Source organism: Macrotis lagotis, chromosome X (genome assembly GCF_037893015.1).
Source record: "Macrotis lagotis isolate mMagLag1 chromosome X, bilby.v1.9.chrom.fasta, whole genome shotgun sequence".
Lineage (NCBI taxonomy): Eukaryota > Metazoa > Chordata > Mammalia > Peramelemorphia > Peramelidae > Macrotis > Macrotis lagotis.
In genome coordinates, this window is record NC_133666.1 from 77,324,700 (window position 1) to 77,352,401 (window position 27,702).

General features: G+C 41.1%; 1 protein-coding gene across 1 annotated transcript; it reads left to right on the forward strand.

Moving 5' to 3' along the window:
- The first annotated feature begins 60 nt into the window (after positions 1 to 60).
- Positions 61 to 20,003, forward strand: LOC141497712 (synaptonemal complex central element protein 1-like). Its single transcript, XM_074200479.1, has 13 exons — positions 61 to 153; positions 2,118 to 2,184; positions 5,248 to 5,304; positions 5,734 to 5,808; positions 7,128 to 7,175; positions 7,286 to 7,340; positions 9,186 to 9,275; positions 10,019 to 10,082; positions 10,505 to 10,571; positions 11,027 to 11,162; positions 11,246 to 11,335; positions 19,521 to 19,626; positions 19,740 to 20,003. The coding sequence occupies exons 2-13, from the start codon at positions 2,175 to 2,177 to the stop codon at positions 19,833 to 19,835; spliced, it is 894 nt and encodes a 297-aa protein (XP_074056580.1). The 5' UTR covers positions 61 to 153; positions 2,118 to 2,174; the 3' UTR covers positions 19,836 to 20,003.
- The last annotated feature ends 7,699 nt before the right edge of the window (positions 20,004 to 27,702 follow it).

Genomic DNA, 27,702 nt, shown 5'->3' on the forward strand with positions numbered 1-27,702 from the left:
GCGCATGCGCCCCCCGGGCGGGCGGGGAGCGGGAACAGCTCCTGAGGAGGCGAGGCTGGCGGGAGCACGGTGGCTTGGGAGGCCCTGAGTGAACAGGAAGGTCGGACCTTAGGAAGGCGGAGCAGGGCTCAGGGCCCCGAAGCACTCTCCAGGGTGGGGGAAGAGGGGGGAGCGCCACCACACCCCCTCCCCGTGTTTGTTCTCCAGCTTCACGATTTTACAGAGCGTTTCAAGAGGGAGCGTTGCGGGGCATTCACCCCCCCCCCCCCCCCCGCCGCCATTCTAGATTTAGGCATGGAACACCAGGAGCCTCCATCCGAAGCAATCCTGGGCCCCAGTTCCTGCCTAGCCTTCCTCGATATCTGTAACTGCAGTTCCTACATTTTGAAATAAGCATCGTTCAGTTTTTCCTGACTCGGGACTGGAGTGACTTGCCATTTCTTTGTTCAGCTCTTTTTACAGGTGGTAAACTGAAGCCAGCACAGTGAAGTGACTTGCTCAGGGTCATAGCTAGGAAAGGACTGAGGCTGGAGTTGAACTCGTTTTCCCAACTCCGAGGGTGAGTGAGAGCCTCAAAAAGGACTAGTCCCACTGATGGGAGGGCTGCTCATCCACCTTTGGGGTCTGTCACCCAGCTCTCACCCCCAGTTCTTAGAAGCTGGAGTATGTACAGTGGCCTGAGCTAGAGCAAATTGAGGGTAGCAGACAGGTCAACACAATGGGCAGATGAGAAGAACTTGTCCCAGCAGTCATAAAGTAGGTGCCATGGAGGCTTAGAGCTGGCCCAGACATCAAAGATGCCAAGGTCACCCAACACATCTTGGGGCCATCTCTGGTCATCCTGACTTGTCCCGCCATTAGACTTTGCTGAGCCAGGAAGACAGACTGAGGTTGAGGACTTTGTGCAGTTCAGCCACTCTTCAGTCCAGTTCCCCTGCAAGTCAAGACATCCCTGGTGATGTGATTGGTACAGATATGATGATGCCAATCATATCACATCGTCATCATCCTGGCACTCCTCTGCATAAGCCACTTGGATGCCCCCCCATAGGCACTTCATAAATGCTTACTTTTTTAATCTTTAGGTATCACTAACTAACCAAGAAAATCCACACCCACCCCAGAGTTGATTTCTTGTTAGAGTTGTTCCTGAGGTGCTACTTGAACGTCTACCTTTCAAGTCTTTATTCCTTGGATGTATATTTTTTTTTAAAAAATTTATTTTGTGATTATTTTTTAAGTTTTTTTTATTTTTTAGGTTTTTTGAAAGGCAGTGAGGTTAAGTGGCTTGCCCAAGGCCACACAGCTAAGTAATTATTATTAAGTATCTGAGGTCAAGGGACGGCTAGGTGGCACAGTCGATAGAGCATTGGCCCTGGAGTCAGGAGTACCTGAGTTCAAATCCGGCCTCAGACACTTAATAATTACCTAGCTGTGTGGCCTTGGGCAAGCCACTTAACCCCATTGCCTTGCAAAAACTTAAAAAAAATAAAAGTATCTCAGGTTGGATTTGAACTCAGATCCTCCTGACTCCAGGGCCAGTGCTCTATCCACTGCACCACCTACCTGCCCCAATTCTGTGGTCATTTTTAAAGGGAGTATGTGTTCAGGAGTCCCTTTAAGTATCCATATGAGTGAAATGACTCTTATGCTCCTGAATCCCAATGGTTGTTCATACCAGGTCCCTGAAAAACCCAACTGTGTCCCAGTGCCATCAGTTTTCCTTTCCTGATACAGGACAGTTAATTCCCTTCATCAAGATTTCTCTCATTTCATTTCTGTGAAAGAAATGGTGGAGTTCAGGGAAATTGTGACTCTGAATGCAGTAGATTTGGGTTGGGGTGGACCTGACTGCCCCCCTCCTCCTGGAGAGCCTCTGGGATGCTGCCCTCTCTGGACCTGAGGTTCATAAATCTTTAGAATGGAAGGAAACTACTTTCTTTGAAACTCTAGCCCCCCCCAGATAGCAATGAAGTGGTTAAGAAAGCCCTTTACAAAAGAAGCAAACAAATCTATGCACAGAATTGAAATTCAACCCCCTGCCTGGCAGGCCCTCTTTAAAGTATGAGGGAATTGAGATTTGACCCTTTCCTTTCTTATATTTTGTTTCTCTTTAGGAAGCACGACCCAAACATTTGGTGATAGCAGAAGACCTGTTCTGGCTCATCAACAAGATGCAGAAAGGTAATGTATTGTATCTACACTGGAACCTCAGCACAGGTTGCTGACCCTGTGTGATGTCTCTCTGAGCCTCCTTGCCTACATCATCAGCAAGCACACAGAGTCAAGCTTACCGAGCTTCAGGAACCTCGCCATCTTCCAATTATGAATACTCTGATTGCTTTGACAAAGATTCCAAGAGCCCTGTGAAGGCACAAGGAGGGGGGGAAGGGAAAGTTTGCAATTCAGAATCAGTGACAGATCTTGACATCTTAGCCCCTGAATGACAAGTGATGGATTCATGTTGCATAGGATTCCAAGACAATAGGAACCAGGGCTGTTAAAGGGAAAGCCTGACCAAAAGAGAAATAAGGGATATGCACTCTCACAAAAGAACGGTCGGTAGGAACAGAACACCTCAACTAAGCACCGTGAGAGAGGTGGGGAAATTGCTGAGCTTGGAGATATGAGAGACCTGAGTTCTCGTCTTACTTCTGATAGTAGTGAGGGGTCATCTAATTCCTCTGAGTCTTAGTTTCCTTCCTTTTCCTTTTAAAAAGGAAATAGTCATAACACCTGCTTCAAATGGTTGTTGTGGGAGTAAAAAGAGATAATCTATGTCAAGCTCTTTACAGACCTTCAGGTACTATGGACATGGGAGCTATTACTTCAGATGAATGAGGTACACTTTTCTATGACTTGAGAGTTGGATGGGTGTTTGTTGAGGTTCAGTCATACCTAACTCTGTGACCCCATGGATCACAGCATGCCAGGGCCTTCTATCCTCTCCTGTGTCCCCAAGTCTGTCCAAGTTCATGGTCATTGCTTCCATGACACTCATTTCATCCTCTGAAGTCCCCTTCTCCTTCTGCCTTCAATCTTTGCTACCTCAGATTCTTTCCCAGTGAGTCCCATCTTCTCATTATGAAACCCAAGTATTTCAGTTTCAGTTTCAGTGTCAGACCTTCTAGTGAATAGCCTGGTTTGAGCTTACTTTCCAAGGGATTCTCCAAACTCTTTTCCAGCACAATTCCAAAGCATTGATTCTGCAGCACTCAGCTTTCCTTTATGTCTAGCTCTCACAGTTATCATTGCTACAGGAAAAACCATACATTTGACCATATAGACCTTTGTCAGCTAGGTGATCTCTTTTTTTCAAATACTGTCCAGATCTACCATAGCTTTCTTCCCAAGGAGCAAGTGGCTATTAATTTTATGGCTGCAGTCACTGCCTGCTGTAATCTTTGAACTCAATATTATAAAATTTGACACTGGTTCCATTTCTCCCTCTATTCGACAGGAAGTGATGAGGCCAGTTCCTATGATCTTAGTTTTTTGATGTTAAGTTTCAAACCAACTTTTACACTCTCACCCTCTTCAAGAGGCTTTTTATTTCTTCTTCACTGTCTGCCATCAGAGTGGCATTATCTGCATAGGTGAAATGGTTGATATTTCTTACAGCAACCCTAACTTGGGCTATTGATTCATCCAGTCTGGCATTTCACATGAGTGAACATAAGTTAAATGAATAAAGTAACGATATACAATCTTGTCATATTCCTTTTCCAGTCTTAAACCAATCAACTGTTCCATATTTGGTTCCAACTGTTGCTTCTTGACCCACGTACAAGGTTCATCATGAGACAAGTAGGATATTAGAGATCACTAAAGCCAACTTTTTCATTTTACAAGTAGGGAAACTGAAGCCTAGAGGTATATTTATCTTTTTTTTTTTTAGTTTTTTTTTTTACAAGGCAATGGGATTAAGTGGCTTGCCCCAGGCCACACAGCTAGGTAATTATTGAGTGTTTGAGGCCGTATTTGAACTCAGGTACTCCTGACTCCAGGTCTGGTGTTCTATCCACTGTGCCATCTAGTCGCCCCGAGGTATATTTATCAATCCAAGATCAATCCAAGCTCCTGGCTTGTGAGTGGCCATAAAGATCTAAGGAACTGAACCCAATCACCCCTATTTAATATTTTCTGGGGTAAGGGGCTTAGAGACTCTCAAGGCTTTTAGAGCTACAAAGGTTTGATGATGATTTTCATTTTACTTGTTTATTTTAAACAGAAGGAAACAAAGGAGTCTGGTGATTTGTGGATGATCACAAGGAATGGACAACTAGATAGCTCAGTAGAAAGAATGCCTGGAGTCAGGAAGACCTGAGTTCAAATCCAACCTCAGACATTTAATTTACTAGCTTGGTGACCCTGGACAAGCCACTTAATTCTATTTGCCTGAGTTTCCTCATCTGTAGATGAATTGGAGAAGGAAATGACAAATGCCTCCAGTATCTCTGCCAAGAAAACCCAAATGGGGTCGCAAAGAGTAGGACATAATTGAAAAAAACGACTGAACAACAACAGGAAATCCAGATGTTATAGCTCTCTGGTCCAAGGGTCTTTGACCTTTTTTGTATCATACACCCCTTTGGTAGTCTGGTGAAACCTATGGATCCTTCTTCAAAAGTTTTTAAATATATAAAATCAAATGTATAGAATGAAAGAGAACTAATTATATTGAAATACAGTTACCAAAACATTTAAAAGAGAACAAGTTCACAGTGCTTATGGGCTAACCAGTACTAGCTTCCCATGGCTGACATGTTCTTATGGAGCTGACAAGAAACTAGGCAAATGGCATGGAATGAGAAAAGCTTTTCATTGGAAGAAAATGGGGAAATGGTGGGGGAAGTAATCAAGACATTTGCATCAGCTATTAGTCGAATGAGTAGGTCTTCACCTTCATTAGTGACAGCGTCCAAGAGCAGTATTCAAACCTAGGTCTTCAGACACCAAATTCTGTACACACTACTCCTGAGCATTAGACTGTTTCTCATAGTATTGTCAGGAAAACTCTTCCCGAGTTCAAATCTGACTTCAAACACTTAATACCTAGACAAAATCCTTAACTTCTCCCTCTTCAGTTTCTGTAAAATGGTGGTTATAATGATAATAGCACCTACCTCCTGGGGTGGTGTGGATCCAGTGAGGTAGAAGGTACAATGTTTTGGAAACCCTAAGGCTCTATATAAATGTTCATTGTTATTAACCCAAAGGCCTATGTTTTCTTTCTTTCCTCAACAGATAACCATAGTCCCAAAGTTGAAAAAATGATCAATATAATTAAAGAACTACAGCAAGGTGAGCTGAGGAACAAGGAAGGCCCAAATCTTAAACCTTTGGGGAGCTAAGAACTATCAGGTCCCTCTAGTAGTGTGACCCTCCAACCTGACATTTTTTATATCCTCCTCTTTTCTATCAGAAGAAGGTGAAATCTGGCCAGTCTAGGTTACCTGGGGAAAATGTCTGAGGGCTGGAGTTTGGCCTTAAAGGATGGACAAAGAGTACATAAGAGAAATCACTAGATTCAGAATTCAGGAAAACATTTCTGAATGTTTACTGTCCCTACAGTACTCATTTGCTTCGTGGCTGAGGAAGTCCCTTCCCCTTACTGAGTCTTGCTCACCTTTTCTGTAAAATGAGTAATCTTAGTATCCCCCAACCATTTGAGGGACTTTTTGGCTAGGACCTCCACTCATAAATCTCTTTCTTGGTGTCTGTTTTCTCTAGCCCAAAAAATTTCAGATGAGGAGCTTCGGAAAAGACAGGCTGAAAAGGAAACGTTAAAGAAAGAACTAGACGAATGTAGGTCAACTTCATGAAGCTAAACACTTGTGTGGTACTAGGATTGCCCTATTATCAAAGGCATTTGTAGGTCTCCACCCAAACTCATCTTCCCATTTATATTTGCAGGAGCCAGGGAGATGCTGAAAATTATCATATACTTCAAAGAACTGAGCTCAGCAAATACAATCTATACAAAGGTTCTATGCTGGGTAGTGTGTGATGATTACTTCCTATTTTATTCCAATAAGTATTATACAGTTTAGCCAGACTTCATACTATGACTATCTCTCATCTACTTGTCTATCAATATCCATTTAGTCACTCGCCCATTGGCCAAGTGCCCAAAGTCATTTCCCCATATTGGACAATAGAGAGGAATGATGAAGTGTGGAGGGACAAAAGAAAGCTAGGGGACTTTTTATATCATTAGAACATCTCAACCGTGTGAACCTTGGTCACTTATTCATCTGGCAGTAATAAAAGGTGGAGGTCCTCTAGTTAACTTCTATAGTTCAGAGCTTTGGGTCATAAGCAGAACTTATAATTATGACTTATAGGCTCACTTCTTATAAGGGAAAAATCTACCTAACCTTATTGAAATTATTGTTAAAGGTGAGATATGTAAAATAGTTACTAATATTAATTGACTAAATGTATATTAATAGACCAAGTATACCAGAAATAATCACTACCCCTACAGAATTTCACTAAACTGAATAATACTGATTGGAATAAAATAGGGGTTAAATGAATCATTTGACACAGTAGCAAGGAGAGGTGAAATCCAAATCACCAAATCACCATTTTAATAGCATCACAGAATAGTGAAGTTGGAAAGGTATATGAAATCATTTAGTTCAAGCCTGTGCTTGTTGAATCACTCTCTAAGGTATAAAATCTAATTTGGAACAAGATTTAAAGAAAGAAATCCCCCCTCAGTATAATCCCTATCCATTGACCTTTCTCAGTCATAGACTCAGAACGTCAGAGCTAGGAGAGCCTTTGGAGATCATCTAGAGTCCCCCTGCTCTTTTTTTAATTAATGGGGAAAACTGGAGTCTAAAGAAGGTTTGGGGTCTACTTGAAGATAGCACTGCAAGTCAATGTTGGAATTGTGAACTAGAATTCCTCTTCACACAGCACAGAGCCTGGTCCAGATTAGGTGCTCATTAAACCTCTAATTGACTGACACCACCTCAGCAACTACTCCCTTTTCCCCTTCTGGCTCTCAGTTTTCCCATCTATAAATTAAAGAGGGCCACTACCACCTCACTGAATGGAGGCTGTACAAAATGGAGGTAAGGACGATCACCCAGTCACATTTTTGTCCCTTGCAGTACATGTGGAAGAAACTCATCTGAAGGAAATCTTAAGCATGAAGCAGGGTAAGTCTCCCTTGAAGGAGAGCTAGTTTTATCATCTGGAAGCTCTGTTGAGGCTGAGCCATACCATACAGGTCCCCTAGCCTCCCATTGACCTCTCTTTCTCATCATAGAAACCCTGTATGTCCTTCAACAGCACTACAGAGAACAAGAAAAAAAAAGGCTAAGGTAAGAAGTTTATATTATTTTAGAAAGAACCAAGAAGCAAGGATCAGATTAGGTGAGGTGGTGCTGAGTCATGGGACCTCCTACCTTCCTCCATTGGACCCAAAATGTTTTCCATTAGTCATTTGTGAAAGTTAAATCTGAGAATGGGACTTTGAAGTTACTTAAATTATTAGTTTTTTTAATCAATTGATAAAAATCTACCTTTTGCCAATCTCACTTCCCCTGTTAATAAGGAAAAATAAATCCACATTACAAATACATATTGTCCAGCAAAACAAATTTCCCCATTGGCCATATAAAAAAAAGGTCTCAATCTGGATTCAAATCTAGCACTTCTCTGTCAGGAGATAAGGAAGAGGCTTCATCATCATGCCTCTGGAATCAGTTCTTAAGACATTCAAAATCATTTGCCTTTATAGTGTTATTATCTACATTGTTTTCTTGGTTTTTAGTTCTATCTGAATCAGTTTATACATGTATGTGTGTGTATATATGTATATGTATATCTTCTCAGTTTTCTCAGAATCACCATCATTTCCTACAGCACAGTATTTCATCACATTCCTATACCATTATTTATTCAATCACTCCCCAATTATAGTCATTCCCTCAGTTTCTAATTCTTTGCCACCATAAACAGAGCTGCTAGAAATAATTTTGTACATGTGTCCTTTTGTTCTTTTTCTTTGATCTCATTGGGGTATGATCCTGGTAGCAGTACTGCTGGGTTAGGTTAGGCACAGTTTAATAACTTTTTGGCATAGTTCCAAATTGCTTTCCAGACTGACTGGCCTAGAGAATAGGGGTTCTTAATCTGCGATCCATGGATAGATTCTAAGGGCTCTATGAACTTGAATGAGAAAAAAATGATATCTTTACTTTCACTAACTTCTAACTGCAATATAGTATTCTAATTTAATTATTTTCAAACATTTTGAGGTGTCCATAGGCTTCAGCTCAGCTCAAAGAGTGTGGCCAAAAATAACGAAAACTTCCAGCTCAGTCCTGGCCCTTGGGGTGAGGGTGTGGGCCATAGTGCATGGGAGCTGGCAGGGAACTTGGAAGTCATCAACTCCAAAACCCCAATTGGAGGATGAATTCTCTCACATATGCCAGTTTGGAGTGGGACTCACTGAAGGGCAGAAACTCCTAAGGCTACATTTTCCCTTCTACTTCTTCCTGACCTACAACAATTCACAGGCAGGCAGGCAGGCAGGCAACAAGCATTGATAGACTCCTACTATGTACTAGGCACTACAACTAAGCACCTAAGCACTGGGGGTACCCAAAGAGGCAAAATAACAGTCCCTGCCCTCAAGCTTGCAATCTAATGAGGGAGACAATTCGCCAACAAGTTATATATAGGATGAATAGAAATCATTGAGGGAAGACACTAAAATTACAAGGGCTTGGACAAGGCTCTCTTTAGAAGGTAGAATTTGCAATGGAGAGACTACCAGACTGCCTTCGGTGGGGGGTGGGGGGAGGGAAGCGAGATTAGGGGGAAAATTGTAAAACTCAAAATAAAATCTTTCATTAAAAAAAAAAGAGGGTAGGATTTATATAGAACGTGGAATTCATAGATTCCTGGACTCTCAAGGCCAAAATGGAGCTTAAGAGAACATTGAATCTAGAGGAATTCTCTTCTCTAATATGAGGCACAATTCAGAGCAAGTTTGAAAGGGACCCAAATTCCCAACAAAACCAAATATCTGTAATAGTTTAGATACTCACCAAAGGTCAGAGCAGGTATGGATGTGTGTGTGTGTGTGTGTGACAATCTCAAAGTAAGCCCAAGAGGGTAAGTTTGGGTTGAATTGCGCCCCCATCCCTTTCTCCTTCAAGACAACGGGCTATATCTCAGGACTGCATCCGGAGGATAGAAGATCTGAATTCTCACATTGAGGAAGAGAAACTAAGGAGGAGGAAGCAGAGGTAAAACATCCCATTTCAGTTTTATGCATTTAATACCCTCTGAATTCAGGTGCTAATTGGAATTGAAACCCCAGAACCTCAGAGTTGGAAGGGTGTCCATGACATTAAACAGGTAATCAAGTCCAGCTCTCCCCCCATCCCCCTGGAGTAGCAGGGAGCCCTGACCTGGAATGAGGCAAAATAATAATAGACAGATCTGCCCTTTCTGTATGATATTGAGTTGGAAGGGATCTCAGTTCATCCACTTCGAATTTTTTTTTCCGCTTGAGGAAACTGAATTGCTAGAAGGGAGGGATTCATATAAGGTGACACAGCATTGTGCTGACTCCAGGGCTCTCCACTGTACTGTGGCCAGTTCATACCAAGGCTCAGAGTGCTTCAGACAGTGCAGAGAGCCCTAGATCCAGAGGCAAGAGGCCTGAGGTATTGGCCTGGTTCTGCCACTGCTACTGACTCAATCTGAAACCTTAAGAGAATTCCTTCCATTCGCTTCCCTGGACCTCAGTTTCCCCAATCATCAAATGAGAGGGTTGAACACTTGCTGGTTAAAGACCTTTTGGTCCTGAAATTTCATGACACTGTAAATGATCTATTGTGAAGTTCAGTATATTGGAAAGGATCTGAGAAGAGGTGGGACTAGGACTGGGTTTCAGAGGGCTGTAGTGACTAGACTGGGGAATGGAGAATGGGAAAAGTAGATTTGGAAGGTGGCCTGGGCAAATTCTCTGCTTTTCTCTTCCTAGAATGGAGTTTGGACAGCATCTCGAGGAGCTGATGGAGAAGCATAAAGCTCTATGGGAATTACACGTGAGGGAGATTTTAGGGTTGAAGCTAGCAGAGAAATGGGGTAGAAAATATTACAATTCATGGTGGGTATGGGGAACATGAGAGCAAAGGGACAGGCAGAAACCAACCTGATTGGGATGGAGGGGGTGGCAATAAAGGTCTGTTCCAGCTGGAACAGAAGATGAATTAGGAGAGTAGTAGATCATAAGGGACCACTAAGTGAATGAGGGAGCCAGTGCAAAGAAGCTATCCTAAGTGAATTTCACATAAAGAAATACTGGATACTGGCAGTTATCAAGTGAAGAAGGGATTCTTATTTAGGTATTGATAGAATAAGATGGCCTCTGGGGTCCCTTCCCACTTTGAGATTCTGTAACCTGAGTTGGGGGGAATTTCAGAGGAAGGAGGGAACCTGACTTCCAGATGCCCCTCCTTTCCATTAGACACCAGAAAGGCTGACTCAAGAAATCAACAACATGGCCAGTAGCAAGGAACAGCTGCTAAAGGAGGGTAAGTGTCCTTGGGTGAGAGGAAAGAGGGAGACAGTGAGTGAGACTCTTTGTGAATCTAGTGAACTCCTCATCTGTGGGGACATGCCAGATTGAGAGACCAGAGAGGAGGAGCTAGCTGTTAGCAGAAGATCTAATGGAGAGAGGAAGACCCTTGAAATCTATGAGTGGTGCAGTGGATAGAGCACTGGCCCTGGAGTCAGGAGTACCTGAGTTCAAATCCAGCCTCAGACACTTAATAATTACCTAGCTGTGTGGCCTTGGGCAAGCCACTTAACCCCATTGCCTAGCAAAAACCTAAAAATAAATAAATAAACAAACAAATAAATGATGATAATTGCCTAGCCTGTATGACCTTGAGCAAGTCACTTAACCTCATTGCCTTAATAAATAAAAAAAGTTAAAGAAAAAAGAAATCTGTGAGGAGATATCTGAAATTCATTTTCTGCTAAACAGAAATGCTCATTCTGGAAAAATTGGAGTCTATTGAAAAACAACTGGCTGGGCTACCTCATCCTCAGGCCAGGACTGAGGCTCTGGCAGCAGACAGTGAGAGCTCCTTCCTCTGCAGTGAAGAAGCTACAGTTGCTACGTGAGTTAGAGGGAAGCCTGACTGGGGCTGGGAAAGTTAGAAAAGGCACTGGGTGGTGCTAACAGCAAGGCCACCTTTCCCAGGTACCTGTTTGAGGAGGAAAACAAGAAGGCCTTGCAATACCTGGAGGCAGCCTTTCAGCATTACCACCAGCTACAACTGAAGTACCACAGGTGAGCTTGGAGTAAGCTGCATACCTCACGAGGGCTCTGGATATTGCTTTCTTTCCCTCTCTTTCTCCATTGCTCTCTGATTCTTTGTCTTTTCTGGCTTTTCAGTTTCTGCCTGTGCTTCTTTTTTTAAGTCATTTTCATTGTTTTTCTCTCTCTGTGTCTCTATGTCTGGGCCCCCTTCCAACTGTGTGATTCTTCATCCCTTGGTGTCTATGTGTGTGCTTTCCACTCCTCCAACTCTGTGTTTGTGTCTTTGGTTCTCATTGGATGCATCTTCATCTCACCATGTGTTTGTGTGATTCTCCCAAACCTTTCTCTCTTCCTGGGTGATTGATTCTGGATTCAGGTTACTCTCCTCAGCCCTCTGTAATCCTCTTAATGTGTGTTTTTCTATATAAGCCTGTATGACTATTCTAAAGTGTTTTCTCTTGAACCCTCAAAATCCTGTTTGTCTATCTTTGTATATTTCTCCTTGTGTGTAGGTCTGTCCTTCCCCATCTGTGTGGACTACCTCTTTCTCCCTCAGTCTGTGTCTTTCTCTTGATTTTTCCTTTTGTCTATATGGCTCTTTATCTCTATGTCTCTTTAGCTTTCCCTCTCCTTCTTTGCATGATCTCCTACCTTGGGAACCTCTGGTTACATGTGCAGCAGCCACATCCCAGTAAATGTCTTGGCAGACAGGCTAAGCTAGGTTGAAGGTAACCAACAGACGTCAAATCTATTGATTAATTAGGGGGATGTCTACCCCAAGCATGTGAAGACATTCCTCTGGAGTGAGAGAATGAGAACATCCAATGAAAATGACTGAAACATATTGTGGAGCACTGAGAGCTTGGTCAGACATTGAAGACACCAAGGTCATCCACAGCCTCCCTGACCATAATCAATCATCCTGACTTTCTGTTCTACCACTGGACTTCACTGACTGAGGAAGAGAGAGTTAGGCTGATAACTCAATCCAATTCACCTACAAGTCAAGACATAGCCCTGTGATGACATTGGTCTTCTAAAACTGTCACTTTTTGTGTAGCTCCCTCTTCTTTGTCTATGCCTTTCTCTGGATGTCACCCCTCCAACCCTGTATGTGTATGACCTGTCCTTGTAAATATCTCTCTTCTGGGGAGTAGGTAAGGGAAGAGGTGTTTTCTCCCTGGATATATGTATGTGTTTATCTGGGTATGTGTGCCTCTCTCTAGGTTGTGGGTGTATTTCTCTGAATGTGTCTGGATGAGTGAATTAATGAAGTACCTTCTATGTAATAAACCTTAGGAATCCATTCAGAAGTGTCTGCCCATCTATGTCCCAAGAGCTCCCATTTGAGGAGGAAGACAACACTCTAGGAAGGTTCTAGCTGATGGAAGTAAAGGTCCCGTGGTCCTTAGCACCAAGCAGCAATTTCACTTCCACTGATAAAATCTTGAGTCTTTGCTGTTGAACCATTGGACAGGGCAGAGCCTTTTCAGAAACCTCAACAAGTGAGATTTGGGAACCTTTGCTGGTGGGCATCTCCAGAGGTGGTGCACTGGAGAGAGCCCTGGGCCTGCATCTGGAGAGTATAAATTGCCTGACCTCTACCTCAGGTTCCTCAACTCTAAACTGAGGATCATATAGCACCTCTCTCCCAAGGTTGGTGGGAGAAGCAAATGAAATCAGTGTTGCTATTGCAAAGATGCTTGGCTTCAGGGTTCAGGGCTGTCCCCATCAGGCTTTAAGGCAGGGGCTCAAAATGCAATAAATCTAGGAGCTTTTTAGAGTAAATTAATTAAATGTTTGACTGAATATGATCCATGAATGATGTTCTAAATATCCAAATGGCCCTTGGCAAAACAAAGATTCCCTTCCCCTGATCTAAGGGAAGATGGTGGACAAGAGTTCCACCTACTAGGCATACTTTCCTTTTGAGTGCCTGTTTGGTTCATTGAGGCTTACATGCCTTCCCTGTGAGTAATGGTTGGTGACATCAATCAGGCCTTTTTCCACAGGAGTTAACTTCCCTAGATGATGGTTGTGAGGCCTGGGCTAGAAGCAGAACTGGTGGTTTGGGGGTGCCATTGTTGGTGGCATTTGGGCAGCTTTTGATGCTGGTGATGATAGGGAAAGTGGGCCTTACTGTTTATAAGGATTTCTCTTCTCAATGACTGCAGGGACTGGCCTGCAAGGCAGGGATGCTTGTTTCGGGGTGGGAGGTTGTGTGTGGGATGGGGTGGAATGCAAGATGATCTGTGTGTTTAGGGTTACTCCTGTCTATGTCTGAAAGAGTGTTTTGATACCTCATTGTGTGTCTGTGTCTCCTCCTGACTGTATACTTGTATGTGTCTTCCTTCCTCATTCAAATTAGTTAACTAACGTTAATTAAGAACATTCTATGTATCAGTCAGGTCCTTTGCTAAGCACTGGAGCAACAAAGAAAGGCAAAAGCCAATCCCTGCCCTCAAGTAGCTCCTAGTCTAATTAGGGGACAGCTTGCCAGCAACTCTATCCAAAGAAAGATCTGGAGAGTGTAAATACCGGCTTATTAAGGTGTATGGAGAAAGTACACTTGAAACTAAGACTTGATGAAGAGATGATGAGGGCTCAGGGATCACAGACTACATAGGGAGGGTCAGACTTAAGAATAGTAGAATGGCAGGAAAGGGCTAGATAAGGAAGGGCTTGGAAAGCCAACTGGAATATGGAAGGTGAGAGAGTGAGACATAAAGGATGACATCTAGTTTGAGAGTGTGGATGACTGAGGAAATGGTGGTATCTTCAACAGTAATGGAACAGGAAGAGGAAAGAATTTGGAGGAAAAGATAAATGACTTAGTTTTGAATATGTTGAATTTAATGTATCTATGGGATATCCTATTGGTAAATTCAAAAGGCAATTGAAAATGTGACATTAAGAGTCAAGAGAGGTTAGAACTGGATAACTACATCTGCATAGATAAGATAATTGAATCCATAACATTCAAATTTTGTGAGATCAAAAAGTGAAACAATATATAGGAAAAGAGAAGATCCAGGATAAGACCACCATGATCTGGATGAAGATCCACCATGGGAACAGCCAGACAGGAGGAAAACCAGGTTGACAACAGTGTCACAAAAACCTAGTGAGAAGAGAGGATCAATGCAAAAGTGATTGGCACTGTCAGAGACCGCAGGGAGGTCGGGAAGAATGAAGACTGAGAGGTCACTCGATGTGATAAAAATTATTGGAAACTTTGGAGAGAATGGTTTCAGTTGAATGATGAGACTGGAAGATGGATAGAGCACCAGCCCTGGAAACAGGAGGACTTGAGTTCAAATTCAACCTCAGACACTTAATACTTAGCTCTGTGACCTTGGGCAGGTTACTTGACCCTATTGCCTTGCCAAAAAAGAATATAACCACAAAAGGGAGGAGAGAACAATAACCAAGTGAGAAGGCATGGTTCAAGGGAAGATTTTTTTAAAAACTGAATTTATTTATTTTTCCTTATATGCAAAGATAATTTTTCAACATTTTTCTGTAAAATTTTGAGTTCCACATATTTTCTTCCTCCTTTCCTTCCCTCCCCTCTTCCCCTTACAGAGAGCAATCTACTATAGACTACACATGTATAACTATGTTAAACATATTTCTATATTAGCCCTGTTGTAAGAGAAAAATCGGAACAAAAGGGCGAAAAAACCATGAGCAGTAAAAATAAATAAGTAAGTAAGTAAGTAAGTAAGTAGATGAATAGATGAATAGATGAAGCATAAAACAGATTTTAAAAATTGAAAATAGTATACTTTGGTATGCATTCAGACTCCATAATTCTTTCTCAGGATGTAGATGATATTTTCCATTAAAAATCCTTTAGAATTGTCTTTGGTCATTGAACTATTGAGAGGAGCCGAGGCCATCCTAGGTGATCATCTTACAATATTGCTATTAGTGTATACAATGTTCTTCTGGTTCTGTTCACTTCACCTGGCATCAGTTCATGCAAATCTTCCCAGGCTTTTCTGACGTCTGACTGCTCATGATATCTTACAGAACCTTAGTACTCCATCACATTCATATACCACAATTTTTTCAGCCATTCCCCAATAGATGGGCATCCTATAAATTTCCGATTCTTTGCTACCACAAAAAGAGTTACTATAAATATTTTTATACATATTGGTCCTTTCCCCCTTTTCTTTGATCTCTTTGAGGATATAGACCTAGTGGTGTTATTTCTGGCTCAAAGGGAATGCAAACTTTAATTGCCCTTTGGGTGTAGCTCCAAATTGCTCTCCAGAATGGTTGGATCAGTTCACCAACGATGCTTCAATGTCCTAGTTTTTCCATATCTCCTCCAGCATTGATAATTTTCCTTTTTTTGCCACATTGGGCAATCTGATAGGTATGAGGTGGTACCTCAGAATTTGTTTTAATCTGCAATTCTCTAATCAATAATGATTTAGAGTATTTTTTCATATGACTATAGATAGCTTTAATTTCTTCATCTGAAAACTACCTGTTCATGTCCTTGGATCGTTTACCAATTTGGGAATGACTTGTATTCTTATAAATTTCACTCAATTCTCTATAGATTTGAGAAATGAATCCTTTTTCAGAAATGCTAGCTGGTAAAAATTGTTTTCCAGATTATTTTATTTATTCTAATTTTGGTTGCATTGGTTTTATTTGTGCAAAACCTTTTTAATTTAATGTAATCGAAATTATCCATTTTGCATTTTATAATATTCTCTATCTCTTCTTTGGTCATAAACACTTCTCCTTTCCATAGATCTTACAGATAAACTATTCCTTGTTCTCCTAATTGGGTTATAGTATCACCCTTTATGGCTAAATCCTATACCCATTTTAGCCTTATGTTAATATATTTGTTAGTGGGGTGACTAAGTGGCGCCAGCCCTGGACTCAGGAGTACCTGAGTTCAAATCTGGCCTCAGACAATGAATAATTACCTAGCTGTGTGGTTTTGCAAAAATCTAAAAACAAAACCAAAACCAAATATATTTGTTAATCTATGCATAGTTTCTGTCATACTATTTTCCAGTTTTCCCAGCAGTTTTTGTCAAATAGTGAGTTCTTAGCCCAGAAGCTGGAATATTTGGGTTTATCAAATAGTAGATTACCATAGTCATTTACTATGTTTCTTTTGTACCTAATCCATTTAATCATTACTCTGTTTTTAGCTAGTACCAATTTTGATGACTTCTGCTTTATAATATAATTTTAGATCTGATATGGCTTAATCACCTTCCTTTGCATTTTTTTCATTAATTACCTTGATATTCTTGACCTTTTATTGCTATTATTTCTAGCTCTATTGGTAGTTTGATTGGTATGACACTGAACAAGTAATTTAATTTAGGTAAAATTGTCATTTTATATTAGCTCAACCTACGTGAGTAGTTGACATTTTCCCAATTATTTAGATCTGATTTTATTTTTCTTAAAAGTGTTTTGTAATTATGTTCACAGTTTCTGGGTTTGTCTTGACAGTTAGACTCCCAAGTATTTTATAGTGTGTACAGTTACTTTAAATGGAATTTCTCTTTCTATCTCTTGCTGCTGTACTTTGTTGGTAATATAAATAAATGCTGATAATTTTGTGGGTTTATTTTATATCCTGCAACTTGGCTAAAGTTTTTAATTATTTCAAGTAGTTTTTAAAGGTGTTTTTCTAGATTTCTGTAAGTATACCATCAAATTATCTGCAAAAAGTGATTTTTGTATCCTCATTGCCTATTCTAATTATTTTTTCTTCTCTTATAGCTAAAGTTGCTAAAGCTAATATTTCTAATACAATATTGAATAATAGAGTGATAACAGGCATCTTTATTTCATTCCTAATCTTATTGGGCATGCTTCTAAAGCTTATCCTTGTTACATATAATGTTTGCTGGTAGTTTTAGATAAATACTGCTTATCATTTTAAGGAAAATTCCATTTATTCCTATGTTCTCTAGTGTTAATAGGAATGGATGCTGTATTTTCTCAAAAGGCTTTTCAACATCGACTGAGATAATCATATGATTTCTGTTAGTTTTATCGTTGATATGGTCAATTATGCTGATTTTTGCTGTTTTTCCAATATTGAACCATTCCTATATTCCTGGTATAAAACCTACCTGATCATAGAGTATTATCTTGGTAATAACTTGCTGTAATCTCTTTGCTAACATTTTATTAAAAATTTTTGCATCAATATTCATTAGGGAAATTGGTCTATAATTTTCTTTCTCTGTTTTGACTTTTCCTCAAAGGAAGATTTTTTTTTTGAAGATGAGGAAGACATAGGTATGTTTGTAGTTACCAGGGAAATAGGCAGTAGACAGGGAGAGATCAAAGTGAAGTTATAAGTAGGGATGATGAAGGGGGCAATCTGCTGGAAGAGAAAGGATGAAATGTAATGTCTTGTAGAGTGTTTAGCTTTTGCAAGAATAAAAGTCACCCAAAGAATTGGAAATTGAAGGGATGCTAATCAATTGAGGAATGACTGAATAAATTCTGGTATATGAATGTGATGGAACACAATTATACTATAAGAAATCATGAGGGGCAGGATTTCAGAATAGCCTGGAAAGACTTAGATGAACTGATGCTGAGAGAAGTGAGCAGAGTAAGGAGAACATTATATACACTAACAACAACATTGTATGATGATCAACTTGTTCATTTCAGTAGTACAATAATCAAAAACAATTCTAAAAGACTTATGATTGAAAGTACTATCCCTATCCAGAGAAGGAACTATGGCGTTTAAAGGTAAATCAAAACTTACTATCTTCAATTTTTAAAAGTTAACTTATTTATCATGCCTTTTTTCCTCTCTGTTTTTTTTCTTCCATTTGGATTTTATTCTTCTTTCATAGCATGATTAATATGGATCTGTGTTCAGCATAGTTACATATGTAGAGCCTATATTAGATTGCTTTCTGTCAGGGGGAGGGGAGGGAGAGAGAAAAATGTAAAACTCAAAATCTTGCCAAAAAATGATTGGTGAAAATTACTGTTGCATGTAGTTGGAAAAACACATAAATAAAAATATTTAAATTCAAAAAATATATACTCAAGTAGAATAAAATAAAAATAAGAATAAAGGCCACCTTTTGTGTCAGATGGGGATGAAGGAGGAGATAGTAGAGGAAGGCATTTGTTGTGAGATGAGGAGGAAAAAAGAGGGAGCTCTTGGTGAATGACCTCAATTTTTTCATCAAAATGTGAACAAGGTTCTCAGCTGAGAATGTGTGGGGCAGAGGAGCAGAGGCATGAAAAGGTTTGGAAGAGCTGTTGTGGAGTAGAGTGAGAGGGAGTGGATAAGGGAGGTATAGAAAGGACTGCCTTGCCATAATGAGGGCCCAATTGACATCATGGATCCTTCTGATCTTAGCTACATTGGTTTTATTTGTACAAACTTTAAATTTAATGTAATTGAAATTATTCATTTTGTACAGCACAATGCTTTCTATGTCTTGTTTATCCATAAATTATTCTTCTATCCATAAATCTCCAGGTTATGTGTTCCATGGTCTAATTTTCTAGGTCCTGTATCTATTTTGACCTTATCTTAGTAAATGGTGTACAATATTGGTTTATGCCCAATTTCTGCCAGACTACTTTCCAGCTTGCTCATCAATTTTAACTAAATAATGAATTCTTAGCCCCTAAGCTTAAATCTTTGTATGTGTTATACATAAGGTTACTATAACCATTTGCTGCCTTGTTTTGTATGTCTACTTTATTCCACTGATCCACCTTTCTATGTCTTAGGCAGTACCAGATAGTTTGGGTAATTACTACTTTATAATATAGTTTGAAATCCAGTGCTGTCAACTCTCCTTCTTTTATATTGCTTTCATTAGTTCCTTTGATATTCTGACCTGTGTTTTGTTTAGGCCCCTGTCCCCCTCCCTGTTGCTTGATTTCTCTTTATATTGGTGCAGAGCTCTCTTTTGGGGTCAGTGTATTTCTTCATTTTTACATGTGCTTCTTTCATTCACTTGTGTTTTTGTTTTCTGGAAGGCGGTGGGGTTTAAGTGACTTGCCCAAAGTCACACAGCTAGGTAATTATTAAGTGTCTGAGGTCACATTTGAACTCAGGTCCTTCTGACTCCAGGTCCAGTGCTCTATCCACAGAGCCACCTAGCTTCTCCCTGCTTCTTTCTCTCTGTGTGTTTTTTACCTTATTTCTCAGAGTTTGTCTCTGTTTCCCTTCCAGGTTGAAGATGGAGCTGGAAGCTGGTGGTCAAGAGCCCAAGGGGAATATCATGGAGGCAACTGATGAAGGGGCCAGTGGTGTGGTTACTGAGGGGGCCCTAGGAGAGGTAAGCACCCCCAAAGAAGTCAGGATTGGGGGACTTTTCTTTCCAGGCTACTGGGCAAAGATGTTTCTAGAAGTTTGTTTCAAGGGAGCCCTTGTTCATTTTTTGTTCTTTAGCCTGTTGAACAGCCCCCATGGGCCTGGAAGAAGGAGCAGAATATTGACCTCAGCCCAGAGAAACATCCTACTGGGCAAGCTTCATTCTCGTCTTAGAGCCTCACAGGGAGCTTACCTACTTGTCCCATGAAGGAACTGCAACTTGTTCTGAACTTAGCCTGGACAGACAGTGTTTGGCCCTTTGGCCCCATCTCAACCTTGAGGAATCCTTTAGAATATTCTTGAATAAAGAACTCTGTTCTCTTCCAGTGTTGTGACTGCATTTCTGTACCCTATCCTCATCTTGTCCTAACCCCATTTTTTGGTTCTTCCATGGGTCTGATCTCTCTCTGGGCCCCCATCTTACAAGCTTAGAGCTTTAGTGGTGTCCCTGGAGCTGCCTTGGCCCATGCCTCCTATCTACTAGGCCTAACTCGTTATCTTATTTGACAGTGTCTCCCACTTGGGCCCTGACCTCTGGTGTAGGACCCTCAGCCCTTCCCTCTTGTACTGGGGATCTGGCCTCCTCTTGCCTGTAGATCAGGAACTGACACCTGCTTGGACTTTAAGGTATCTTTGCAGCTTGATCTTGACCTCCCGACTGGTTGAATTTCTATTTGAGCTCCATAGTATGAGTAGCATTATTCTCTCCTCCCAGCCCCAGATGTTACCAGTTACCAGTTACTCAGGATGAACAACTTGAACATAACTGAGAAAAGAGTCAATCAGAGATCTCTCTTGACTGCAAACTCAAGAATTTTTTTCACAATTATGTGCTGCTTCTCTTTTCCCTCTTTATCCTCAATAATTTTCCCAAACTGAGCAGATTAGATTCTTCCTAGGATTCTTCCTATTGTTAAATACTGCCTGGCTTCCTTCTTCCAGCAAGCTTTCTTTTATTTTTCCTTTTTTATCCTCACCTGTGACAAAGAAAACAGAGAGAAAGAAGTCTAGGTAATAATCAATGTATTAAATAGATTAGCTAATAAGTTGATGCTCATTGGTTTCCCTCTATAACCAAAGACACCTTATGGAGACAATAATGAATACCTTAAATATTGTTTTTCTCCCCTGGTGGGAGAAATAAACCCTGAATGATAAACATCTCATGAGGAGTTAAAAGGCTTCAGTTTCTCCTGCTGAGGATATGGCTTGATCAACCTCTAGCAATCTGGATAAAGGAATTCATCTCTATTCAGAGCACTGTGGTTGTTTTCTCTTTGATGAGTTGAGCTACTCTAAACTCCAATGGAGGGGTGCAGGATTGTGGGCTTAATACTTTTATGCTAGAAGCCACTAGATTAGAATCTGTTTATATTCCAAATAGAAGTTAGGTCTTCTATTGGGCTCCTGCCTAAGATTGTGGAGCATTTACCCTAGGATTAGGTCAATCTCATCTAATAACTTTGTCTTTCAAAGATTGACTGACCCTCACAGGGACTGGTCCCTAAATGAGGAAATAAAAGGTCTGCATCCTAATTAATGATTAGTTATTAATATAAAAGAAAATAATCACTTCTATCACACCCTACTTGGGGGTGAGAATGTTCTTTGGGCCTATCCCAACCTGATGCCAAAAATGTAGCTCATTAGCTGAAGTCAAGTTCTGTGAAGAGCAAATGGGCAAAAAGGACAACCTGCTGGGTTAAATTGCTGCAATGTCTGGTTGCTGACTGGTGCTTTGCCTTCCTGGCTCCTGGGAACCATAGAAGAGATTCGGCTATAGACTGTGCTTATGTTAGCCATCTTATGCCCATGTATAGTATCAGCCTTGGCAAATGAAGGATCCTGGGAGGGAGAGGAAGGAGACAAATTTGAGGGGTAAATTCTTAGGAAGGAATCACGTATTCTAGAGTCCAGGATATAATAGTCCAGTCTGAGTTGTCTTGTTTAGGTTGTAATCGGTGGCACTATGCCACAGAAAACAGTTCTTGGGGATGTCTCTTACTCTGGCTCATCTTGCTGTAACCCAGGGTCTACTCTGTGAAAATCAGCATCTGATTTGTACCTTCATCCAGGATTTTCCACAGGAATACTAGAACTCTTTCTCTAATGTAAACACTCACAGTAACTGAACACTGGTTATAGGGTAGTTTCTACTTAATCTAAGAAAAAGGCAATGGATTTGCACTGAAGTCTATAAACAAAACAACTAATTCTCCTTGGCACCACAGAGACTATACAATTCTTTAGACTGATGATTCAAACCTGGATACCACTCTTTTTTTTGGTTTATTTTATATTATTACAATAATCTTATTATGAGAGTAAACATAAACCCCCTCCCCCCCACCAAGAAGATGAGAAATCTCAAGAATGGTGAGAGAGAAAAAAATGTATACTTCAGTCTGTGTTCAGATTCCAATGGCTGTCTTTTGGGATGAGTTCTTTATCCTAAGTCCACCAAAGAAGTTGCTTCAATATTTTTTCCACAGTTGCTAATACTAGCTGTATTTCCTTCCACTTTATTCCTTCCCACTCTCATTTATTCTATTCTCCTATTCTCTCTCTCTCCTTTCACCCTGTCCCTGTTCAAAAGTGTGTTGCATCTGAGTACCCTCTCCCTCGATCTTCCCTCTCTTCTATCATCTACTCCCCCTTCCCTCTCCCCATTCCCCTTTATCCCATCCCTTTCTTCTCATTTTTCTCTAGGGTAAGATAGATTTCTGTACCCTATTAAGTGTGTATATTCCTCTCTGAGCCATTCCTGATGAGAATGAAGGCTCATTCATTCCCCCCTTGACTTCCCCCTTTCCATTCCATTGAAAAAACTTTTTCTTGACTCTTATGTGAAATATCTTAACCCCTTCTTCCTCTCCTTTCTCTTCCTCCCAGTACTTTCCTTTATCAGCCACTGACTCCATCTTTTTACTATATTATACCATTACATTCGGCTCCTTCCCATGCCTTGTCTATATATATGTTCCTTCTAAATCCTGTTATAAATGAGAAAGTTCACATGAGTTATCAGTATCTTCTTCCCATGCAGGAATACAAACAGTTCAACATCATTAAGTTTCTTATAATTAGTCCTTCTCTTCCACCCCCTATATGGTTCACCTGAGTCCTGTACTTGTAGATCAAACTTTCTGTGCAAGTCTGGTTGTTTCAATAGGAAAATTTGAAAGTCCCCTGTTTCATTGAAAGTCTATCTTTTCCCTGTAAGAGGATATCCAGTTTTGCTGGGTAGTTGATTCTCAGTTGTAAACCAAGATCTTTTGCCTTTCAGAATATCATATTCCAAGCCCTATGAGCCCTTAATGTAGATGCTGCCAGATCCTGTGTAATCTTGACTATAGAGTCATGGTATTTGAATTGTTCATTTCTGGAAGCTTTTAGTATTTTCTCTTTAACTTGGGAGTGTGGGAATTCAGCTATAATATTCCTGGAAGTTTCTTTTGGGATCTCTTTTGGGAGGTGATTGGTGAATTCCCTCAATTTCTATTTTACCCTCTGCTTCTAGGATCTCAGGGCAATTTTGCTGTATTATTTCTTGAAAAATGAAGTCTAGGCTCTTCTCCTGATTGTGGATTTCAGATAGCCTAGTAATTTTAAAATTATTTCTTCTGGATCTGTTTTTGAGGTCAGTTGTTTTTCCAATGAGATATTTCACATTTTCTTCTAATTTGGGGGGTTTTTTGGAATAGTTTTATTTCTTCCTGATTTCTTGCAAAGTCATCAGGTTCCTTTAGTTCCATTCTGCATTTGAAGGAGTTATTTTCTTCAGAGAGGTTTTCTATTTCCTTTTACAGCTGGTCAATTCTGCTTTTTTAAGGCATTCTTCTCCTCATTTGCCTTTTGTGTTGCTTTTTCCATTTGGCCTAAATTGTTTTTTATTTTTTTATTTTTAGATTTTTCAAGGCAATGGGGTTAAGTGGCTTGCCCAAGGCCACATGGCTATGTAATGATTAAGTGTCTGAGGCTGGATTTGAACTCAGGTACTCCTGACTCCAAGGCCAGTGCTCTGTCCACTGTGCCAGCTAGCTGCCCCCCTAAATTGGTTTTTAAGAAAATTTTCTTCAGTATTTTTTTGTATTTCTTTCACCAACCTGCTTCTCTCTGCCCTGGAGCTGTAAGGAGAGTCCCTGCTAGGCTATGGTGGTATGGGAGCCCAACCTGGATCTGAATGTGGGCAAACAACAGGGAGAATGGAGAGACCTCTGCAGTATCCCCTGACCCCCTTACCATTTGTGGGCTGCCCTGTGGAGGTGCAGGCTGGCTTCCTCAATTCATGCTGCAGGTTCTCACCACAGGGCTGCTCTGAGGCCACACTTGCTCTACACTCACTCTGGTGTGGCAGAGTTCTCTCATCACCCCTTCAAGCTGTTCCTGGTGACCTCTGGGCCAGGAAGTATGGAAACTTCCCCCTCTGCCATGGACCCAGGTGCCCCCATGGATCTAGGCACCCAGTCCAGTTGCGTGGGCTGTGGCTTTTTCCAACCCCTGGTCCCAGTGAAACAGACCCTTCCTGTGGAACTTCTAAGTTTTCTTGGACTGAGAAATTGTGTCACACAGTCTTTCTGTGGGTTCTGCCCCTCAAACTTTTGGCTGGAGTGATAATTTGACAGCTTTTGGAGTGTTTTGGGGAACGAGTTTCCAGGAATTCCTGCCTTCATGCCATCTTGGCTCTGCTATCAGGCAGCCCTACCTTTTTAAAGTAGGTCTCATTTTCTCCAGTGATCTTCAACTATGGATTTCTCTTTCTGGTCTTTCAATCTCTTCCTCTGCCTCATTCTTCCTTAAAGGTATGTTAATCCGCACCACACATCCAATGCCTCTGTTCTCCCAGTCCTTTGCACTAGCTTCATTTCTTTGTCTTTATTGTTTTGATCTTATAGTTCACCAGTTTGAATTCCAAGTTCCCTGATAGTTCTTTGTTCCTTATATGCTATTCTTTAACCCTGCATTATCTCAACCCTCTGCTTTCTACTCCTAAATTTCCATGAAAAAGAAGTCATGAAAATGTGAAAACTGGCTCTACTCCAAAAATGTGCCAACAGAACTGGGTCCTCTCCAATGAATATAAAATCTTTTTTTCCCATTGACTTGCTTTCCTATTACCTACTCTAGAGAAACTTTACTCAAGCCTCCAATGCATTTCTATTCAATTTTATATTCTCTTGCACTTCTCAAATATCTTGCCTGCTTGTTCAGTCACAATTTGCAAACCCTAGCCCTGGATTATGCCCATCATCTGCCTCCTTCATTGCTATTCAAATGCAGTTGAATGAAACTGGAGGAAATCCCAGCACCATGCTTTCTGTCTTTGCTATTGGGTGATGATTTTCTTATTCCAGTTTAATTAGTTATCCCACTAAGCACAGAGCTTTCATTTTGGAGTTTATTCAGGAGGTAACCAATGGATTCTTTATGTCTCCTTTTTGCCCTTTGATTCCTTTAAGAGATAAGGTAGTTTTATGATTTCTTGAAAGATGTATAGGCTCTGTTTTTGGTCATGAATTTCAGGTAGTCAAGTGATTGTTAAATAATTTCTCCTGATCCAGGTCAGTTTGTACATATAGGTCATCTTCCTATTTTTTTTATCTTGTTGCGGTACAGACCTATTGGTACATACAATTTTTATAGTCCTTTTGCCATTATTCTAAATTGTTCTCCAGAATGGTTTGGACCAGTTCATAGCTCCAACAGTGCATTAGTGTACCTATTTTTCCTCATTCATTCCAGCATTTGTCATGTCTGAAATGTATGAGATGGTACCTCAGAGTTGTTTTAATTTGCATTTCTCTAATCAATAGTAATTTAGTGCATTTTTCACATGACTATAGATAGCTTTAATTTCTTCCTCTGAAAACTTTCTGTTCATAATCCTTTGACAATTTTTCAACTGAGGAATGATCCTTATTTTTATAAATTTGTCTAAGTTCCCTATATATTTAAGAATGAGACCTTTATCAGAGAAACGTGCTGTAAAATTTTTTGGATATTGCTTCTTTGTCAATGGTTGGTTCTTGTCCTTTGTTATCAAGGAAGACCAAAAGGACATCACTATGTTTAACACAAATTATTGTGTCTGACTGGCTGATCAGACCAATATGAGATTGGAATGCTCTGCCACAAGTTGGGTAGAAATAGTCCATGCAAACACTTGGGGTGGGTCCTCTAAACTTATAGATGTCATGTTTCCTTTGAACTGCTTCAATTCTGCCTTCCTCCTAGAGTGCAGCCCCCTCACTGATGAGAGCATGCCATATTAGGTGGTCCTGTGACAGTGTCTCCCATGCTGTACAAACAATTCTAAAGTTCTTCAATGAGAACTTCAGGGTGTCTTGGTATCACTTCTTCTGATCCCTTGTGAGCACTTGCTCTGTGTAAATTCTCCATAAAATTATTTTTTGGCAAGCATACATCTAGCATTCTAACAATATGTCCAGCCCATTGTAGTCATCGTGGTACTCTCTATAGTAATGTTGGAATGCTAAGCAGTTTAGCTCTAGAAAGGACCTCAATGTCTGGTATCTTCTCCTGCCAGGTGATCTTCAGAATCTTCCTAAGACAATTTAAATGGAAGCAATTCATGGCATGGCACTGGTCGACTGTCCAGATTTCACAGGCATATAGCAATGAGGTCAGCACAATGGCTCTGTAGAAGCTGAGGAAATCAAAGCAATCCATAGTCATATGAAAAATTGCTCCAAGTAATTACCTATTAGAGAAATTCAAGTTAAAGCATCTCTCAGACTAGCCAATATGACCAGAAAGGACAATGATCAATGTTGGAAGGGATTCGGGAAATCTGGGACACTAATACATTGTTGGTGGAGCTGTGAACTCATCCAACCTTTCTGGAGAACAATTTGGGATTATGCCCAAAGGGCCACAAAAATGTGCATACCCTTTGATCCACCAATACCACTACTGGGTCTATACCCTGAAGAGAAGAGGAAAAAGGGTAAAAACATCACTTGTACAAAAATATTCATAGCAGCTCTGTTTGTGGTGGCAAAGAATTGGAAATCAAGTAAATGTCCTTCAATTTGGGAATGGCTTATCAAACTGTGGTATATATATATGTAATGGAACACTATTGTTCTATTAGAAACCAGGAGGGATGGGAATTCAGGGAAGCCTGAAAGAATTTGCATAAACTGATGTTGAGTGAGATGAGCAGAACCAGAAAACACTGTCCACCCTAACAGCAACGTGGGGGTGACGATCTAATAATAATAGCAACTGTGGGAAAATATTGAAGCAACTTTTCTGGTGGACTTATGATAAAGAAAGCAACTCATGGGGGCGGAGCCAAGATGGCGACAATAAAGGATCAAGTCTTAGGAGCTCTCTGATAAAACTCATAAACCAAGGACTCTAAACTTTCGAGAGACAGAACCCACAGAGGGACCCAGTGAGGCAGTTCTCCTACTCAAGGTAACCTGAAAAAGAGCAGAAAGGCTCTGCTTCCCGGGTTCAGAGGGGTGGCCCACCAGAGGGGTGGCCCACCAGAGCCAAAGAACCTCAGCCTCCCGGAGGCAGCCCCAGGGCGCTGGAGGTCTCAGCTCACAGCAGCGGGGGAGTCTCCTGAGCTGCGCCCCAAGGAGCACCGAGCACAAAGTGGGGGAACAGCGGGGGACCTCTGCCAGAGCGAGCACGTGGAGCCCAGCCCTCAGGGCACACAACAAGCTGCAGCAGCATGGTCTTTCCCCAGCCCTGATCCAGGAAACAGAAGCAGGCCGTAAACAGGAGCCCCCAGGGCATGAGCCCATTGAGCTGAGGGAGGGGAGTGAAGAGAGACTGCAGAGCTCTGTCCTCTGCCCCTGAAACAGGACTCTGGGGCTCTGACCACATTCAGATCCTGACCACAGTCTAGGCCCCCCCTTAGAACAGCAGCCCCCCCCACATCAGCCCCTTGGCAGAGGGGGGTGCTTATGGTCATTCACAGACCAGGAGGGAGGACAGAACCTCACACACTGAGACCCTTGTGGGAGTGTCCCAAAAGCTCAAGAAACACCCCAAACCAGGCCCAGGC